Source organism: Aulostomus chinensis, chromosome 14, assembly GCF_037954235.1.
Source record: "Aulostomus chinensis isolate RoL2024-O1b breed Wild chromosome 14, RoL_Achi_v1.0, whole genome shotgun sequence".
Lineage (NCBI taxonomy): Eukaryota > Metazoa > Chordata > Actinopteri > Syngnathiformes > Aulostomidae > Aulostomus > Aulostomus chinensis.
In genome coordinates, this window is record NC_141333.1 from 12,839,127 (window position 1) to 12,860,626 (window position 21,500).

At 40.2% G+C, this 21,500-nt stretch overlaps 1 protein-coding gene and 1 long non-coding RNA gene across 8 annotated transcripts in view; one reads left to right on the forward strand and one right to left on the reverse strand.

Moving 5' to 3' along the window:
• The window catches only part of pex5la (peroxisomal biogenesis factor 5-like a), an 84,421-nt gene that overhangs the window by 12,898 nt on the left and 50,023 nt on the right, over positions 1 to 21,500 (reverse strand). For 4 of the 5 annotated variants that reach the window (XM_086225336.1, XM_086225332.1, XM_086225333.1 and 1 more), the window contains 7 exons: positions 16,747 to 16,956; positions 15,693 to 15,816; positions 15,280 to 15,373; positions 15,038 to 15,067; positions 12,684 to 12,779; positions 3,116 to 3,232; positions 1,484 to 1,627 (listed from right to left, as the gene is read on the reverse strand). In XM_086225336.1, coding sequence (XP_086081462.1) covers positions 1,484 to 1,627; positions 3,116 to 3,232; positions 12,684 to 12,779; positions 15,038 to 15,067; positions 15,280 to 15,373; positions 15,693 to 15,816; positions 16,747 to 16,956 — 815 coding nt within the window. The remainder of the gene's footprint in view (positions 1 to 1,483; positions 1,628 to 3,115; positions 3,233 to 12,683; positions 12,780 to 15,037; positions 15,068 to 15,279; positions 15,374 to 15,692; positions 15,817 to 16,746; positions 16,957 to 21,500) is intronic. The other variant, XM_086225334.1, reaches the window with a different exon arrangement.
• The window catches only part of LOC147249782 (uncharacterized), a 30,170-nt gene that overhangs the window by 2,562 nt on the left and 6,108 nt on the right, over positions 1 to 21,500 (forward strand). The gene's annotated exons all lie outside the window — the stretch shown is intronic.

The window sequence follows — 21,500 nt, forward strand, 5'->3', positions numbered from 1 at the left end:
AGAACTTGCGTCACCAAGAAGTGAAAGCTGGTTGATTGTAACATCTGTGAGCAGCATTCGCCGCTGCTTGGGTCTGAAAAACCTATCAGACAAGTGGGCAAATATTCGGTAATCCCTGTAAACAGATTCTGCATATAAATACAGAATCTGTCAGTGAGGGAGTAAATGTTGGGACAGGGAAGCCTCTGGTTTCAAGTAATCCGTGTAAATAGTCCACATGGAGGGTAAAGGAAACAGAATGCATTGGCTGGAATGCGGGGTCAGAAAAATGGCCATAGTCTGATGATTTAAAAAAGCCATTTTAAACTGTTAAAGTGGCTACTTTTGAAACAATCCAACCGTATTTTGTTGTCTGTCAGCCGCTCCGTGAAAACATCTCCAACAGCGATACGGGACAAGAAAGTCTTGAACAGAGCCCGGAGCATGGAGCCCAAAGAAGCCATTTTTAAATATACATCATCATCATTGTTTCTGTCATTTTTTTGGATGGTACTCTGTATTGTTTCCATTGAAGTAATCAGTCCAAAATGGCGGCATGGCTTCTTTACTCTTGGATAGGACGTTCTGCAAGCAGGTAGCATAAACAACAGATGGATCTGTGTTATAGGAAAGGTATTATAGAAAGGAAGCTTGTCTGTTCCCTGTGTACTTCTCAATTTTTCAGACTTTGAGATCTCCCTGTCTTTTATTGGAATAATTTCAGCATATTGTTCAACAAAGACAGATAATGATAAATAATCTATAATGTGAGATTATGAGATTACTCTTCTGTGTTTTGTCTCCGTTAAAGGCATACTTAATAACCTGTTCTAAAGCTAATCTCTGTACATGCTTCTTTGTCCCACTCTTTGAAATCAGGGGACAAATTATTTCTGAATGATTTGGAGGTCTTCACAGTGGCGCAATAAGCCACTAAGCGCCCTTGGAGGAATTTTGGAATCGTATTAGTTCCATACACCGAAGGATAATCCTCTCCTCAGAATAACTGGCACATTTCTGTATATTCCAGGGGATTCCGTAAGTACTTTGTGTGAAGGCTTTGCTCTTTCAGCCTGCAAAGAGGTCACTTCTTTTGAACCGGGGAGAATACAAATAGGAGAATAAACCTGCCGAATGAGCTTTTATTCAAGTCACTGAGCCAATGGATATTCTCATCAAAAGTATGAGCAAGTTGGGCATTGTTGTTACAGTAAAGAACTCTTAACAAGGAGAAAGTAAAAAAATCTGCCCAATCGCCATCGCTGGCCTGTGCGTGTTGGTGGCTTGATTAGCTTCACCCTGCCGTTGGTTGCTGAGGCTTTCCTTCGTTGTGGCTTCTTTGAGGTGTGTGTCACCCTGCTTCCTTTCGTGTTCGTTATTAACTTGCCTGATTCTGATAAGGTGTTGTTGGTGTGTGTGTGTGTGTGTGTGTGTGTGTGTGTGTGTGTGTGTGTGTGTGTGTGTGTGTGTGTGTGCACGCACACGCATCTGTAAATGAATTCACCTCTGAATCGTGAGGGTCCTGCAACACAGCCGCCTCCAGCAGAAGCACAGCATTTTGCAAGTCCCCCTCTCGAGACTTCTTTAGTCCCTCTTCAAATGCATTAGGCAAGTCCTTATAAGGATTATCTGTGTGGAAGTAGTAGCCCTGTCAGCAAAAAAAAAGAAAAAACCCAAAACAAAACAGGGACAGTGGTAATGTCAGTGTTTCTCCTCCATATTCGTATTCAAACCAGGACAACTGTCCTGTGCAGTTGTATATTTAAGCAAAGCTCCAGCAGCAGGAATCGATCTGTACTGCTTCACATCAAACCTGGACCCAGCTCCCCAGGGTTTGTCTGTTCTCTTTAAATGTTAAACTTTGCATTTTCAAACAGTGATTACCCTGGTGTGTGGATGCCCGCTTCAGAGCGGATAACTTTGAATCAGCTTTTTTGTAGCAAACTAGCTCTGCACTGGGATCAATCAGGAAGCCCAGAGGTCTGCTCCTGTATATAAGAAGGTCAGCTGATGTAGGAGGAACCTCCGCCGTCGACTTAAAGCAATGTTTTTGATCATTTATGGAGATACTACTCACATAGATTGGAAGCTTTGTAAATACCTTTACCAATATGTATTAGTTTGGGGGGGGGGTGTTATTTAAATATGAACATTGCGTACAGTTAGAGAGATTTCAATTTCTCAGCCCGCTGGCTGCTGTCAAGGCTCTGTGATTGCTGTGATGCTGACAGGGTGGAGTTTACTGCTGTTTGCCTCTACTTCACTTTCTGCCTTCGAGGCCGTGAATATTCACTTGGTGTGGATGGAGAAACGTATCAGTGTGGATTTTTGCAAACTCACTTGTACACTTGAATATTCTCCTCCTATTCTACTCTCGCTGGAAGTTTGATGAGAGGATCAATACCACACCATTTCTGTGCCTTAAATATGAAAGTCAAGCCAGGAGACGGTTCGATGAACATACTTGAAACTGCTAGATATCTCCAAGGTTAATCCTTAGATTATTAGTGCTAGATCTTTGAATGATAACATGGTATATCGCATCTCAATTTGTAGATGTGATGCTTCATTTTATAGCGAAAGATTTTATCTTATAGAAACACCCCAGTTGACAGGCAACAGTATAGCTGTGTATATACACTTGCATGGAATAAAAGAGTTGGATATATGTTTAAAAGTAAAGTGCAAGTTTCATCACAACACAGTATCATATTGATTCTTGGAACAACAGTGCAATAATTAGGTGTAGTCTTTTTTTTTCCTGTGAGCTCTACAAAATGACAATGAAATCATAAACATAAAAAGAGATGGACAACAAAATGTTCTTTTAAAACCTGACCAAAGCTGGCTGTTGAAAAAGTGAAACAAATGTGCTTGTAAATAATGAGTTGATATTTCAGATTTTGCATAGATTATGTTGGTTTGTTGTTCATCAGATTGATGCAGTATATTGATTTAGGTTGATGTGCATTACCAGTTTGAGAGGTGATGGCGGTTGATTTGAGCTTTGGTAAAGATGAGCATGTGGCCCACGAAAATATTCAGTTGTACAGGAAACACTTCAAAAACCGTAACTCTTGCATTCTAGTGTGCGGACGATGCCGGGTCTCTAACAATACCACTATGTAATAGTGACCTTCTCATGAGGCGAGACAGAGGAGGGAATCTGGGCTTGCTCGTTCTCCGTCAACCAGTTTCGTCTCGCGAGCTCTTCCCACTCGGCTTGCATCTTATCCCAGAACTCTGTATCCGACTAACAGACCACAGAGGGAATTGGGGGTGGGGGAGGGAGGGAGGGAGTGATATGGAGAGAGAGAGAGAGAGAGAGAGAGAGAGGGGGGAATAAATTACGGATTGCTGCACAGTAGACCAAAAGCTCTTGTAATTTCATCCAACAGTTGCAAATGTCATGTCTGTCTGGTTTAATGGCTGCTGGTAAATTATGGACTTTTCGATGACTCATCACATTTACAAGTTGAGGCAGACATTAGAGGCACATTCTGTACTGGAATGCAAAGAAATGGGTGTTGCATGCCCCCCCCCCCCCCCCCCGAAGAAAACCCCCCTGAACAAAACACGAGTAATTTGCTGTAATACTTGACCACAACTAAGTGTGTGTGCGTCCACTTTAATGCAGTCAGAGTTTGCATCGCTAATGTAAAGTAGGCCAGTGTAAAACAGGCATATATTTTCCAAATGATCTTGTAAGAAGTGCTCAAAAGTCTACTGTCAAGTCAAAATCCTTAATTACACCTGTGAATGTAGACTTCACATTTAGGTTGTCGAAAATGTCAGATTGGAGCTCGAAAGTCTCTATTAGCTTGACATTTGAACTGTCATTTGCTGGCATTTCAATTAGCTGGCTGAAAGCTGGAAGGTTATCTTGATGGAAAAGCTGTCAGTTGAATGTGTTTGAAGCAGCACCTGAAAGCTTTTCATTTTCATTTTTTGATCAAAAAAACCCCCCAAAAAGCAGCCTGTTTCTAAAGTCTGTTAAGCTTCTGTGAGCCATTTCCTTAGATAATAACCTTAAGATAATGGGATTTATTAAAATCCTTACAGTAAACAGCTAAAACGAAACTGCCCTTAAAAATGAAAACAAGATTCTTGTCTGACATTGGATGCGCCTCCATGATCTGTTGTTTTGGAGAGGAAATATTTCTATACAAGGAAAAACAAAACAAAATAAACAAACAAACAAACAAACAAAAACAAGGCACATGTTCAAATTCCACAACAAATCAATCAGTGTTGTACCCGCTACACCTTAGCACCTCAGTGACGCCGACTCTGAAGAAGCCTCTGCTGTTGCGTATCTCCCCAATTACAGTCACGCTCTTTGCATGAGTTCTTCATTTAATAACTTACAAACATTGAAGAACTTGTTCATTTGCACTTTACCACGAACCCATTGGTTGCATTAGATGCGAGTGAGGAGAACAATTATGTGCTTGAGTAATAATCAAGATGATAATCACGTTAATCCAGATCAGACCGGATGACTAATTTTGAAAAGATGAGGTCCAAAGGCAAATCTTGAAAATGTCACTTGATTATGAGTCAGCTAGAATTTATCGGTTATTTTTGTTTTGTTTTGTTTTTATTGTGTTGGTGTACGACATTCATTTTGGTATTTAAACTTGAACTAAAGAAAAGAAGCAGCCCATTCCCCCGATGGATGTTATTGAGAAGTATCGGCATCATTAAGCTGCATCAGTACAATTCCAACAAACACTCATCTGCGAGGCAAGATTAATAATTAAAAATAATAATAATAATAATGTGAAACCCACATTAAAATGAAATGTTTTAGTCTCTTGTTACATGCCTGTTTGTGTCCGTGAACTAGAACATTTTGATCAGACTTGTAAAAGAAGCACTAAAGACGATTTCCCTTCATATTTTTTCCATTTGAGAAACACCTCTCGAATAGAATTCTTGTGATGAGAGAGCAATGTGAGTCTACACATTTTTACCTCTTCACACTTTAATCAGTGCAATAAAAAAAACACCAACTTTGATTCAAGAAACATTCAAAACTCCTTCATGGTATTCAGAAAGCTGCATCAAAGGATTTATTTGGAATTACGAGACTATAAAAAAGAAAATTCAAAAAAAGAAAACTGCCTCCAGGGATCACTGCTGTTCCAAGTTGTCTTTGCACATCGATTAAAATTGAATAAGTGAATTTGTTTTTTGATGCTCAGTGTTACTTGATGCTACTGATAAACATACCCCAGTATTACGATGCCTCCGTTGCCTCATTTTTAAGATCTGAGAATGTAGCGTCAGAGTTTTGCCATGCGGCAAATGCAGGAGTAGCCAAATTGACAAAAATTGATTCCACAAAACAGGTCAAGAAGAAATGGTTCAGAACATCAACAAGTAGGTCACAAGGAGATCGCTAGTTTCCACAGTACGCAGCGCGGCGAGGCTTGCAGTAGCTGACAGCGGGGACAGAAGAAGCCTCGGGCAGTGGGAGGCTACAGACTGAGGCTGGGGGCATTGTTCGATATTCAAATCACGGAGTTGCTGATTCCCATGGGACAGAAATGATCACATGACCTCTAGGGGTGCAACGGTTCAGCAAGGCCAGCTTTCAGTTTGTTTTGTGTTTTTGTTTTAGATTTCTGCATGACTGAGAAGAAAAAATCCCCAGCAACTCTATTGCTTTTTACTGTCATATATGGTTGCCACTGTGTTTGTGCTGTTGTGTGTACACACACTCGAGGGGTACACACTGCCTATTATTTATGTTGTTTCCTGGTGGAATCAGAAAACTGCAGTTCACATGTGTATTGAACCTCAGCTTTTGTATCTAGTGGTTCAGTTTTGTGGCTTGGTATGATGTCCTTGATAACTTCTGGAAACACATCATGCACTTGCTATATTTGGGGGAAATTATTTCTTTGTCTGTCCTCGTGATATCTGTGTATCATGTTAAAAATCTATACATAGTCGGTCGCGCACAAAGCTTTTGATGAATGCTTGTGTTTCATGCTAACATTATTTATATCCTGACTATTTTAGCAGGTAGAGCAAACCAGGATGAATAATGCCAGTGGGGGCAGAACTTTCTCCTGTAGCCAGAAACTCCTCAATGGAAGACGGGCTTGTGTACAGTGTGTTTGTGGTAACATGTTTGACTGGATCATGGGGAGACAGCGAGAGAGAGATCTACTGTAAAAGAGTGTGTCTGTGTCAAAGGTCTTTCTCATCTCGACATCTCAGAGGCTTGTGATTGACGTAGAGGCCAAAGTGCGGCCTCTGACAGTGAGTGTTGCCAGATAACGACCAGCTGCTGACACTCAGCCAAGGCGCCTGAAGGTGATTCTTCACGGGGGGTTCTGTCAGGAAACGTTCCTAAAGCGGTGGTGGGAATGCAAACGCCACTGATGTCACTTTAGCAAGCAGAACACTAACAGGTTTAACCGCCAAAAAGTCTTGAGTTTTCAATCGAGAATTCACAGCAAGCACGTGGTCATTGATGATCTTTGTATGACTCCACAATTAACAATTGAGGATGAAGAAGAGGAGACGGGTCATTCACATGTTGGCACCAACAGATCGGTCCAGCTGATATCAGATTACTAAGTAAAGGAATTACAAGAGATAACATTGTTCATGGGTAGAGTGGCTGTCCAGCAACCGAAAGGTCGCTGGTTCGATTCTCACTTCCCCTGGTGACCATGTCCAAGTATCCTTGAGCGAGATACTGAACCGCTAATTGCTCCTGATGACCCTGCGACGGATTGGCGACCCGTTCAGGGTGAACCCCGCCTCTCGCCCAATGTCACCTGGGATGGACTCCAGCTCCCCCCCCCCCCCAACCCTTAATGGATGAGCAGTATAGAAATGGATGAATGTTGTTTATGATCAAATTACTGGTTACTGTATGTGGCTTGCTGCATCTCTACCCTCTACGCACCATCCCTTCTCTTAAGATAAACTCAAAATGTAACGAAATTGCTAATTTTTCGTAAATAAGATTCTTCCATCTCTGCACAGGTGTAATGTCAAAGTGAATTAAAGTAAGTTACTATTTATATCCAGAAGGTGGCAAGTAACAGCTGCATAATTGGCAGTCACATTATGAAGCGTAACACATTAAAAAAACATTTATTTACATGCCTTAGCCGAGATATGCAAGAGCCCTTTATCTACTGAATAAATCACGTAAATGATTCATAGTAAGGGATTTTTTTTAGTGACACTTCAACGATTTTCAGTTGCTATTTGTACGTGTGGTAAAACAGTGGCATTAGTTTGGTTTCATCAAAGCCAGGATTTGTCTGTGTTACTTGTCCGCCACCTAATTGCCTGATAGATGACAACTTATTATACATGACAGCAAATTACTTGCATAATTAAAATGGAGTAAAGATATGCTGTTTGTAAATTACAGTAATTGAATCTTTGTAGTCATATTTATATTTAACAATATGAAGGTCTTTTTTTTTTTTTTTTAGAAAAAAAAATGTCCACACAGGCATTGGCAGTTCAATTATGTGAAACAAGGCAAAGATACAGCGAGGTAATTTATATCCTAACCGTAGCTGGAGCGGACTCATAGGCGTGACTCTAATTTCAGCCACGGTGATGAAGTGTTATGTGTAATGGATTGAATCCAGTGTGCTTCCTGCTGCCAAACATGTCACTACTGCTCGGAAATGACCTGCAGGAGGGATGGGTTGATTCATCGGTTACCACATGAACACGTAAAGACAACACAGATGATCACACCTACGCAGGTGACTGGTGTGCTCTAGCTGGTACGCTGGTGCCACCTGCTTTGCATAAGTAGACATATTTAAATCTAAATGTGTTACAAAGTGTTTCCTAGTCAGCTGAAATGCGGTGAAATTTTCTGTGCACTACTTTTAAGGTAATTTGTAATGTGATTGGTCAGCTAAACGGGAACGGCGCTTTAAAAAAGTAGTGCTGCACTAGAGATCGTCTCACCTTAACACTCATTAAATGTTTCCTGGTTGGAGCATTGCTTTATTGTTCTACTTTATCATTAAACTTTGCCATCAGAATTGCCATACACTGCCACTTTATAAGTGTATATTCAGTAGTTTCCGTGTAAATTTACACTGCAACATGGAACTATCTCAAATTTCACCAAATTTTGCTTCTGCACAAATGCAGAAGGTATTTCACAAAGATTTATGGGCTATTAATTGGAAATATTAATTGATTTCTGTTATGAAACATCTGTAACAGGCTTTTGCACACGAATGACCAAATGTCGGTCTTTAAGCTTTGAAGTTAATTGGCACCATCATCACACATTATTAAACTTAAGTGATTCATTATTCTCTTAATTACTGCTAATTTTGTAATACTCCACATTTCTGTTATGAGTGTCTAACCTGCCATGTCCAAAAACTGGAAAAGCGAAGCTGCGCATGTTCAGTGCACGTCCATAAAAAAAGGAGAGAGGGTTCTTCTGTAATGCTGAAGAACAACTGCACATCTTCATCACCACCGTGGCACACCAAACGCCACACTTCTACCACAGGGTCTTCCTCAGCCTGCATTATCGTGTTATATTTTTGTGAATATTTAACTGACAGACGCTATAAAACAACAGTTGAAGAAGCATTTCGCACACACAGTAAGATGAGGCTGGCTGGTTTAGCTAAAAGTCTATCATGATAACATGTTTAAAAACTACCTATATTGATGATTGTTGGTAATTTTTTTTTTATCTGGTTATGAATACACACACAACTTTGTTACATTTCTGTTGGCCGGGTAGTTTTCCTGGACGTTTCTTATAAACCAGTGATCTACCGTACTGGTGAGTTGATTTGTCCCTTTTAACAACACTTTCCTTACCTTCCGCACTCACATTGCATAATATAAACCGTAGAGTGTGTCAAAGTGTCACAGAGCAGGAGAAAAGCCTGGCCTCATCTCTAGAGCAGGACTGGCCCTGGTCTTTTAATCTTAATGAGCCACCCACTGCTCTGCTGCCGTGTAGGGCAAGTCCTCGGCCAGTTAGATACAAAAATAGCATTCCTGATGGGAGTCCTGATAATGTCAGTCTTAGAAGAATAAAATACACTGACTGGACCAAGTGTCATGGCTACCGTTTTGTAGCCGATGTAATTACCTTCTATGTTCGTGGGATAACACAGAGCATTAATAGTAGTTCAGATGGATGCTGGGGTCCGTGGTGAGAACAATACCTGGCCAAAATATCAAGTAGGCAACATAATCATTTGTATTCCAGCAGGTTGAACTTTGATTAAGTCTCTGGCTCGCCAGTAACTGTTGATTTTGCTCTTAAAGCAAATTCATCTACATAAGCACACTTGGAGAGTGTTCAGAGTCAAGTTGATTCTCTGTAAGGTAACTGTAGAAGAGAGACTGTGACCACCAGCTACAATTCATTGTGCACAGTCATTCTTATGTTGGAAACTTTTCAGCTCCACTGAAAAAGTTTGGTGTGCCCTTAAGGCAAATAGCTGGAAGTTGTCGAGGTGAAAGCATTATTCATTTACTTTGCTCATTCTCATTTTCCCAGCAGGTCTTTGGCTTAAAACCACAAGCCTGCATCTCTAACCTCTGGGAAACTACTTTGCCTCTTTGCAGTGTTAGTCAAGACCAAGGCTGCCTCATACCAATATTCTGCAAAATAACAGTGGACCTTTTCTGTTGCTGTTTTAATCAAGCAGGGTGCCACACAGTCACCTTCATCTTGTCTTTATCGGCACCGTGGGACCCTTTTTTCTTTTTGCACCACTGCCAAAACACTGTTCCCTAAAGTTACAATTTATCCTGCAGCTGTTCAGCGCAATGGTTCATTATTTAATAAAAGTATGTCGTCAGCTCGTTGTAATTGACGGTGTCCTCATGTAACATGCCGAGTCACTTACCCTTACCCTTACTCAGAAAATATTTCTTTATCAGCCTATTTTTAAATTAATTCAAAGCCATCATTTGGGACACTGCCATTTTATTCTCCCTTTCCAAGGATTTTTTTTTTTGTAATGTGCAAAGGCATAAAACCTACATTTAGTGCCAGCTTCGTACCTAAAATGGATGATATTTGGGACAGTTATTCTTCATCAGCATCCCCTTGTGGATCCCTAATACATATATATTTTTTACATTTGGCTGCTTCATCTAATTGAATGAATTGGCAGAAAGGCTGCGTGCCGATTTAATGTTCTGTCTGCCATCCGAGCTGTCCTCCATACCTCCATATCTTTGTAAGTATGAGAGAGCATGCATATGCACAGCAGTGTAAATGGAAATTATCTGATTGTGGGCTTTGACATTGGCAGCTGAAGCCAAAATGGCTTACCACTTGCATCAGAGCACTTCTAGCACTCGATCGAAGCTGCAAGATACTGTTACCAATCGATGCTGCATGCTCGGATGCTTGTCCAGGAGCATCTCACAATCTCATCACTAATCTGCCCTCCGGCTGATGTGTTTACTCAAACTGTCCAGTTATTTTGGAGGATGGAACGTACGGCTTACACAAGATATGACATCATCACTTTTTTCGGGTGGGAAAAGGGATCCCCATGTGGGCCGCTCCACTCGGCCTCTGATGCACCTCTCACTTTCTCACAGTCTTCCTGTCCTTGCTCTATTATTCATTGACCATTACACATAGCTCAGCATGCAACAGTCCACTGTGGTTGTCAGTAAAGCTGAAGTAACTCAATAGTGCACAGCTACTGTTTTCTGGGAAGAGAGATTTCCATTAAGTGGTAGAGTGGGTCTGATGCAAGTAAAAACTCCAGAAACCCTGTTGTTGTTTTTTTTTGGTCAACCTTTTATAAAACACAACTTAAAGCCACGGAAGGGTGCAATTTGGCTGAAAGTCTCAATTCATTGAGTCCATCTTGAAAATTTATCAAATAGTGACATAAAGCCCTATGACAGTGACGAGGGAAAGATGATGACAGCGCTCTCAGCTTCAAAGTCCTGATAAGAGTTGGAAAATCAAATTGCTTTTATTCTGACTGCTTTATGATTCACTGCATTAGAAGGAATTCACATTTTAATTGAGAAACAAATTGAAATGAAGTGAAATATGTTTTCTGTGGGATGTGGAACACCATCTGTATGCTAGGATATCTCTACAGTACCGTAATATTTAATTGAGAATGGATATTCCATACTGCTGTAGAACACATTTTTTCACACACAATATTTTCACTCGCATATAATTTGCACATTCAGCACTTTATTTATCAGCAATCTATATTTTTGTACTGTGGTTAGAGGCAGAACTGCAGTTCCTTGTGCTTGTGCCTTGTGAAGTGACAATTAAATTGAATTGAATTGAATTTTGACACGCATTTGGCCTTTTGCAAAATATTGCAAAAGTTATAAATATTGTTATTTGAAGATTGCACTTGTGCCATATTCCTATTTGGAGAAACTGATGACGCTATTTTCAATTATTTTTGTCATCAGAGCAAACCCGACCACAATCCCCGATAGCGCCATGGTTCCATGGATGTTTCACTTTCAAACTTGCAGCACGTAGAAAAAGTCCTTTGATGAAACATCTAATTACTGTAACCATCCTGTGTGGTATTGGATCTGCGTGGTTGTAAATTACTGGCCTATTTACCTTCCTGTTGTTAGCAAGCTGGAAGTCCTGAATATATTTCTAGGTCAGACTCCCCCCTCCCCCCGTGAACTTGAGGGTGTGGATTTGGCCTGACCTGTTGAACTGTTGGCTGTCCCGACGGGGGGAAATACTTAACGAGAAGCATAATAGTGATCATTTGACAGAGTGATTAAAGAGGCTGAAATCAAATGGAAATCAGCTCTACGGGGCCTCGGGTAGATATTCACAGGGTAATTATCAGGCTTACACTGGCAATGATGTTAGAAATTAGGTATTTAGAGTTTCTGAATATTTGAAATGATATCAATACTCCTTTTTCCCACTATAAGCACCACCCGTACCACTCAAGGTGCTGTGTTTGGTTGTCAGTCACTCAACTCATTCACTCAACTTTTTTGCTTAATCTTTAATGTTAGTTAATTTATCATTTAGTTCTTTACAGTTAATGTCTGTGTTTGATGTCTTTCCTTTTAGTAAAAAGTAATCCTGTCCCATGGCACCAAAAATGGTATTTAGTATTGATTTTTTTCCAAAGTATTTCACTACAGTTAGAAATTGCAACAGTAGCAGCACTAGTGAAAACCATTTTCTTGGCTTGAAACCCACAGATAATACCTACAGTACCTGGCAGCTCTTTATTGAATGTATCTTCAGGCCCTCAAAGGACTTTTTAATTTCTTGCAGTTTAGGTCAAATCGCAAAATTGAATTGACTACTTAGTATTCAAGAAAAATGTCATTTACTTTATAAAGTAATAAAAAAAAAAACTTGATTCTTTTTAGCGATTTATTTTCAGAGGTGTTGCTGCTCTGTTCTGCTTTGCTGTGTACAATCTGATAACTGATAGAACTGCAGGCTGCAGCGACACAATTAAGAACAAACTGTCTTTTGTTGAAAAGGAGGATTTGCTTCGTCCATCCTTTCCATCCGAATATCACAAAAAGCCCTGGCAAAGACTAAAGATGCAATGAAAAAGTAAAGACTGTTTCTTTTAAATATGAAAAACACAACTCGATCTTTGTGTGAGGTCATTTGCGAAGACTGCAGTGCTGCTGACAGGTGACAGATGGACAGGTAGACTAAACTGCATGCCGCCTACCTCAACAGCAGCCTTGGCTCGCTCAAACTCCTCCTCCAGGGACTGATGTCTGGACAGGAGGGCGCTGCCCCACCGCTGATCCTTAGTTAAACGAGCCTGTCACACACACATTTTGTAATATATACGTATTTGCACAAACATAATCCATTAAAACATCCACACATCCACAGAGTACATGACATCGCACACATACGCCATCAGCCAGCGGGAGACGGGCGGGGAGAGAGTGCAGGGTCAGTCGTCTCTGCTTTCTCAGGGACGAGTAAATATCTCTACCTCAACAAAGCCTCTGACATGCTTAGGAGAGCCAGCAGAATCACTGGTGTCAGCATCTCACACTACCCCACCTCTGGATGCCATGCTACTCATAAGAGCTGCTCTCAATTTCAACACCCAACCCCCACCTATCCCTGTGCACCTGCACGTGTAATACTAACCCCTGAAATATGCTGATAACCTCACACTTAGAAACTTTATTAAGATTTGTCCTGCTGGTTAATTTCAACCAATGACACGTGGTAGTATGACCTAAAGAAAACCTCAAATAAGACAAGCCTCATATATGACATAACAGTTCACATACAGTACATAGCAATACTTGTATGTATCCCAAGGTTAGTGAAACCGTTACACTGGGAGTAATTGATGGTTCTGGGAGGAGAGGGCATCCCCCAGAGAGAAAGATATTAACCCATTAAAATTCTCATCACTACAGACCGCTGGTCTGCAAGATTATATATTTTTCATTTAGTCTTTATCAAGATTATAATGCTGGCCATGTTTTTTAAAAAAGAAATTTCTTGCAACAGTGTAATGCCAACCTGAGAAACTCACAGCAAAAATTGTTCTATAACAGTTAATTGTAACCCAAACCACAATCTGTCTCAAATGCTGGGCACTAACTAGGAGCAAACTGGGGTAATTTGGCCCCCCTGACTCGAGGCTGGTTGGAAATAATAATTCAGCTGATCTGGTTGTTTGAGCTGGTTACAGATCTGATCTGCTTACAGACTCACTTTGGATGCCCTGATCATGTCAGGCATATTTAATTCTTAGGGTTTCAAATCTGGATTATTGCCTCAGGTCAGTACTTTATGAGTGCAACACAATAGCCAATGAAAAGGCAGGCGTGGTGCAGCTGATGGTGTTGCTAAGCAACGATAAACAATGCAACCCATTAACCTTAGCTTGTATTGTAATTAGTCAAAATTCGCCACCAGTTCATGCTGAAGAATCCATAGTGACCGTTTCTACATCCTCACTTGGTCGTCTTTCTCTTTCCTCTTAATGGCTGTGTCAGAGGCAACTGGACTTGATGTTTTGCCTCTGATCCAAGGCGTTTCCTCACTAAGAACTGACAGAGCCTCTTAGATGAGAGGCAGAGTGGCTTCAAGAAAACTGAAACAAGTCCAGCAGACTTTGTCACAGCACCGGAGAGATACCATGACCTGGATGACTGGGAGCATTCACCTTCTTTCTGTGTCGTGTTTTGCTGCTGCCAAGCGTTGCTGCAGCAACTTGTTACACCCCCTCTGTTTTTCTTTTTTCTTTTTTATGAAATCACTTTCTTCATGAGATGACTTGAGGTGGTCCACTGCCCCTTCTAGCATAATCATCTATTTTATGTGAATCTCGTGAGTGGATGCGTGTCTGGGGGAAGAACTTTTTGCAGATTCTGGTGTGCCCAAGCAGTTTAACTCCAACCACATCATAAAACAAAAATACCTCTCAACACTGACTCATGTAATGGGTTGACAAAGGTCGTACAGGAAGTGCGGTTATGTGTCACATCAAGAGGGTCCGAACTAAACCTGTACGGTTGCTTGATAACTGCAACATAGGTAACTACATCCACTCTTAACTCCATGTGTCAGTGAGCTATGTAACTCTTGAGTTGAACAAATGTAGCGTCTGTCCCAAGTTCCCTCCATCTCGTGCAGCTATCTTTCATGCTAAATTCATTATTTATCACAGTGCTGAAAAGGTAATGTATGCCTATCTATCTGGGTGAGATCAACACTAATAGGCTAGGAGTAAGGCCTGCTGAATAATTCATCGGCTATTAATCTAATAATGCCGCCTGGAAACAAGAGCCCTTATGCAGACCTACACAGACATCAACTCAGTGGGAAAGCACTTGACATTTGGACCTTGTAGCACCACAAAAGGAACAATCTCAAGAGCAACATAATATCATGGATTCTCCTCAAAGTCGCCTTTTGGCTTCATTACAAGTACCTCTTTTTTTTTTTTTTTTTGGAAGTCAAATTTAATGACATGGTGTGATGCTGTTTTACCGGTGCAAATGTAGAAGTCTTTCAGTATTAATTGAAAGGATGCATAGGGAGGCTTACATGTCTTCCACTAATATACTGCCTGTTGAGCTGAAATGGAAGAATTGTAGGTGTTAGGACAAAAATGATGGGTAGACAATCACACAGCACAACTCAACAGTATCAATTATCATGACGCAAATTGAACGAATACATTCGTATGGTTAGAGTCAGAACATTTAAAATTTGTTAAGCTTTCTCTAAAGCGGGTTGATCTCAGCACGTGGAGTAACAATGATTGCTTTGAGCGCCGCGGCACTTACTTGAGATGCGAGAGCAGACTCTGGCTCCACTTTGGTATTGGCTTCCATGGAGTTCTTATTCAATGGCTCTAATTGGGTTTTACAGTCTATGGACCTAGTAGGAGAGAGGTGGGTTTAATACATTCATCGCTCTCAGTGTGACATCATGATTCAGATGAACTTTCACTATAAATCTATCAGAGGTGTTCAGTGAGTACAGGTAGTTTGGAGTGACTTGGAACAGAAGATTGGGCTTGTTGGTTTTACTGTATTTTGACACAAGTTAAACTTGACAGGACAGAAGACTCAGGATGTATTTGTGATCGTCAGAAATTGCTCTTCAAAATATGTTTGGCAAAGTCAGGTCTTCTCACTGTGTAGATCAGCAATGCGCAAATCTATGTTCTACTAATGTCGCTGACTCATATACTTGCCATAGAAATTCATTTGATGAATTTTTTGATGAACGCCGTCTTTCCAACTTCCATTTTCTGTTCCCGTTCCTCTCAGGGTTGAGGTTCAACTCTTCCCATTTATCTAGTGGTGAACCAATGGGAACTGGCGATAAGGAGAAATATCAGTAAAACCACAAAACAAACTAAATTGGCCATGAAAATTCATTTGTTTTTCATCAAATGACTCACATTAATATACCTATGAGATATGAGCTTCCCCGAGGAAACAATTTCAGCTTTTTTCAAAATAGGTTAAATTGAATTTTGCAGTGTCATTAAATAAACATAATAAGAATTAAGATTCTCATTACGCTTAAAACAACCCGCTTTGCAACCACAAATGGATTTTTTTTTTCAGATAGGACCAGGCAAATAAACAGATGATTAATGCAAAGTTTCCTAAAAACTAAAAACATCTGCAGACAATTCTTACTGGACAACTTTTACTTGAAGACTTTTGCCATTTCACTCTGTAAATAATAAAATCAGTCCTCTTACTCTCTTTTAATTTGCTCCCACAATAAACTGGCGTGATCTTTGAAGTCAGTCGCACAAGGGATGAGGAGAAGAGTTCATGTTACAGGTATGTAAATGCTATCATAGAGCAACTGGTACACCTGGAGTACACGCCTTGATCCTGTGTGTGTGTGTGTGTGTGTGTGTGTGTGTGTGTGTTTATGAGATAAATAAATCTTAAATTTTAAATTGGCTCCATAATTTCTTTAAAAAATGTCTTCAAGAATTTTTCTGAAAACAAAACTTCCCAAAGATGGCAATTGAGGTCAAAATATAGTGATTATTATTATGACAGGTTTTTTTACCGCTCTATTTAAAATGAAACTTACAGAAATTTGACAGCCAGAAATTAAACAGCCATGGAAGCTGATCAAATTAAACGTTTTGCATATTTTCTTTTGTTTTTAACTATCTGTATACAAACATCGCAGAAGCTGTCATTTCTACATTCCTTTTTTTTGTTTTTAAACATTAATTGTACTGTTTTTGTAAAAACAAAGAGTGTCAGTGACTCTACCTGAGTCGAGTGATGCCCTCTCCGGTGTTCGCATGGTTGGTCCTGTCTGTTCAACTTCCACCTGGATCAACTCCGTCTCATCTGTCTTCTTCCTGTGAGGATTATTCTTGTGTCCGTCGCTCCGGGACGACAGCGGGCTCTTCCTGTCCTTGCTGTTCTTCCTCTCACCGGGTTCACTGAGATCCAGCAGGTCCAGAGTCGAAGACAGAACTGCGGTTGGAGATGGTACTTTTTTTTAGCTCCCTTAACCTTTCATAGATTTATTTAGTGGTTTCCAGCCTGGGTGTTTTATGAACGTAATGCTCATTAAGGAAAGAGCTTGAGGGGAAATTAACATCAAAATGTGCTTTTGATTACAACAGTAAAATGAGTTCATTCGTAATAGTTAAATTATACAGTGCTTTAAAATCTTCTGGGGTATAACTAATCTGACAGGCTGCTGTTAAAAAAGCCTGAAGGAAGGAAACCATGCTCGAGTACTTGCATAAATACCACTCTGTGAAAACAATTAGTTGTTGGTCGGCTGTGCACTTTGACTATTAAACATTCATGTTTTGAGACACTTTTAGAAACTGTTCCAATAAGATAAAATGACTTTCTCTGAAGGTTTGATTTTGATCTACACATTTTCTGACACGGTGAGTTAAACTGTCAAGGATACTTAAGTTGATGACTAACCACAGTAGACATCTTAAAAAAAAAAAAAACTACCCCCCCCCCCCCCTCCCCCTTTCAATCTAAATATATGTCAGAACCTTGAGGTGCTCCAGTTTGGCCACCAGGCGTCATTGGTATAACTTAGTATAAACTAAAGAGGTTGGATTTCTTTAAAAAGCTGGAAAATTATGATTTTAAATTACTGAGAAATTAAGAACTGTTGGACCGTCAGTGTGTTGCTCCTCTGGAAAGGTCTTGTTGCTTCAAAATTCAATAAATTATCCATCTACCAGCCTATTTCTCTTGGAAATGATCAATTGTTTTTGGTTCGAGTTATCTAACTATGATAAGAGTGACCTCATCATCAATGCGTTGCCAGTATTTTAGGGCTTTATCACTCTCTGAAGAAAAATAGAGACTGCGGAAACTTGTTATCCCTCATCTCAGGGATCTGTTGCCCTGGTGAATTGTATGCGTTCAAATTTGGATCCTTGCTGTTAAAAGAGTTACTTTTATTTTAAGAGATCTGTTTATTTAAAGAACCTACAAATGTTCCCTGCTCATTTCCCAGGACTCTTTCCTCTGTGAAATACGTGCTCAAAGCCGCAGACACATGACTATGTAATTGGTGTGCCGCTGTTTCATGACAACCAACTGAGAGCATTTGTTGACTGAAATCTCTCTCTAATCAGAGAGCACTCACCCTCCGTGCCTTCTCCTCTTCAGTTGACAAGTAAATTAACAATTCAAGAGAAACATACTCATGGGGAAGGTTACCTGAAGAGAGTTTTTAAGTATAAAAAGGAAACAAAAGGCTCTGGTGAAAAGTGAGTGTGCTTGCCTGGATGAAACTCAAGAAGTCGTACATTGGTTTGCTTTAACTGGGTTCGAGTGTTGTGATTCAAAGTTGCTCAGGGGAGGCCGCTGGGCCGATTGTGAGCAAGTACATGAGACAGTAGTGCGTTTAGTCATGTGGGGTTCTCAGCTTTGTAATTTAAAGGAGAATTTATGGTGGTCAAACAGGGAACGGAATGGAAAACTTTAAGGGTCAAGAAACAACATTGGACCACTCGGATGAGCGTCCTGCCTGGCAGGACACACGTACAGTAACAACTGCTGTCATAGTAGTAGTGAGTTTCCGACTGATGCCCGATAGTTTTTCCTTTTTAAATAATTGTGTTTATATTGCTTTTAACATGCGTTTTATGTTATCACATCATCACATGGCAGTAGACCTGTAGCCTTCACAAATTTATTTGGATGATGTATTGTCCTGGAAATTATTGTGATAAATGATATTATTGTCATTTTACAAGCATTTAGGACACTTGCATCATAATAATAATACCAATGTATGGTAGAAGCAGGACCCAAAAGCAGAGTAAAAAAATCTGGCAAAGTTGAAGACCTTAAGATCTCTTTGTAGAGCTGTAAATGAAACCTATAGAACCACAGGAGAGACAGGTGAGAGACTCATAAAAAAAGTCGGGAAGTAGACGAAGACAGGAAGTAACACAATGCCAGACATGGAAGGGGAGTTAATTCCAAAATAAAACAGGAAGTGACTTCAACAGGGTTCAAGCAGACACAAAAAACAAACTAAGGAGGACACATAACAACAAAGATCATAACAGAGTCCACTAAGATACAAACTAAAAACCAAAACTAAATGTGCATAAGAAAAAAGTCAAGCAGTCCGGATGGGAACCTGATAGATGATATAATAGCATAATAATTAAAGTAATCCTTTTCTACCAGCGCATGCATTTGAACACAGTCGGTGATATATCGATGTCAGTAATATAATTGAGTTCATTTTTATTTATTGTATGATTAAAAACATACAATCTTTAATCATCATAACAGGCTTAACTATGAGTGTCATTTTTTTCAGTTTTTATATTTTTCCACACAACAAAGTAGGCACTTGGATGCCCAATACGCCGTCAGTTTATCCACTTCATGCACTTCTTTGAATCAGCTGCAGTGTTTTCAGGTTGATTTGTTCAATAAGGGAAGTTTCATCGTGTGTGCTGGCGGCCAGAGAGAAGCCACAGACCGTGTTCCCGGGGCGCCCCCCTGACAGATGGGAAGCTCAGAGCTGGGTCTGAGCTTCCAGACTGTCAGCTAACTGCTGCAGTAAAATCCCTGATTTTCTTAAGGAAGTTTTGACCAGTGCAATGACAAAAATGTTTAAGAACTTGTGCTGATTGGTTCACGATGAAGGAACTGATGTGTGCACTGTTTATTTTGCTATTGACTATTAAGCTGAAAGTCATAGGACATTTTTTATTTAGTTACACAATGTAATGGTATGTAATGAATTTAGCACAGGAGAGAGAACTTTTGAGTGTTTTGTAGGTCACAGCCATGTTGTCCTTTCAGTATTACAGTATTCATGTGACTGTTGAAGAAGCGTCTTTCTGCAAAATGCTGACAAAAGTGGGAAAAAAGAGTTTGAGTATGGAGGAGAGTGGATTTATGCAGTAAGAGGGTGTTGATGAAAAGCCCCTTGAATAAATGAGTTTCAGTTTTCATAGGAAATGATGGATATATAAACCACAGTGGGAAGAACTGTGTAGTGTTGCCTCAGTGATATTACTTCTCAAGTGGGCCAACGAGCTGATTACATCCCACCATAGCTTTAGACTTGTTTTCCTTTTCAAATTTTCGAACTTTAATTGGAAAATAAGTGGACGTTTATTTGATGAGGGTTTTTTTTCCAAACCTCATATACCCATGAAACCGATTCATAATTGATGAGTTTTTAAATTTTTCATCAACAGAGCGAAGTCTTCAATCCCAAAATAAGACAAAAGTAAAGCGGCAATGCAAGTGAGTGCAACAGGAAGTGGGTCTCATGTGGATTTGCATATTTGAGATGGTAATTAGAATTCATCCTTGATTTAATTTACTTGCTAACTCCTGTTCGCTGTTGTTCACTGCTGGAAACCTCATTCAATCCATCACGGCGGGAAAAGACTGACAAACAATCTCATCTCAAATCCTCTTCACCTGGATGTTTATGATCGTATGACGAAAGCAGAGCTGCAGGGCTTCATCGAAAATCCCGACGTCCTTATCTTTGCAATCAGATTTACCCTTTCTCTGGGGTTGCATCAAGAGGACTCATACATTTTCTCTACTGCACATTAACTAAACAGTGAATCAAGTTTTTGAATCCTCCTGCGGTATTGATATTACACCTACGTCACTGACAGCAAGAGCTACAGCACACATTTGGGAAACAGAAGGCTGAGTCTTCCCACAACATCTTGATAGTTTGCCCGGCTGAATCAGCTCAGCCCCGTGGACAGTTTGGACATGACACATGTCAACTTTACAATCTGGTCGGGCAAGTCATCATTGAAAAGATGATATAGCTCAGTGATCAAAACATTATCCAAGTAGAAACCACATGGCACGTAGCATCTGTTCGCCAGAGCATCCAATGTCACTTTGACCAAGTTGACTTGATCTTGTTTATTTAAAGAATTGCAAGGTTATAATGGAAATCTACAATCCACATGTGACCAAGGACGAACATTTCACACAGTCAAAGTGTCTCCTTGGACACATTTTTTTATTAAATGATGTACTTTAGATGTGCAGTTTGCTCTTGGAAAGTGCAGACAGACATGGATTGTTGGTTGCAAATGAGCTTTTAGTCCATCTGAGCACTCTTGTAAATGTAATAATGCTGTTGATGGCACAGCAGAGTAAAAAAAACAAAACAACATCCTTCTTCCTGGTATTGTTGCTGCTGTTTGAATAAAAACCCATTAAAGGAGAGCAGCATCCAAGTTGTCCCACAGCCTTCGTGTTGTACTGTTTATGTAGCCGTGGGAGTTTATGACCTTCATAGGCAAATGAGACCATTAGCTAGATGATTCGCTTTGTCTGTTTAATACTTCTAAAGATGCGGCGGCATGGTGGTGCAGTGGTTAGCACTGTCGCCTCACAGCCAGAAGGTTTCAGGTTTGAGCCCCGGCTGTGTGGAGTCTCCATGTTCTCCCTGTGCCTGCGTGGGTTCTCTCCTGGTACTCTGGCTTCCTCCCACAGTCCAAAGACATGCAAATGGGGACTTGGCTAATTGA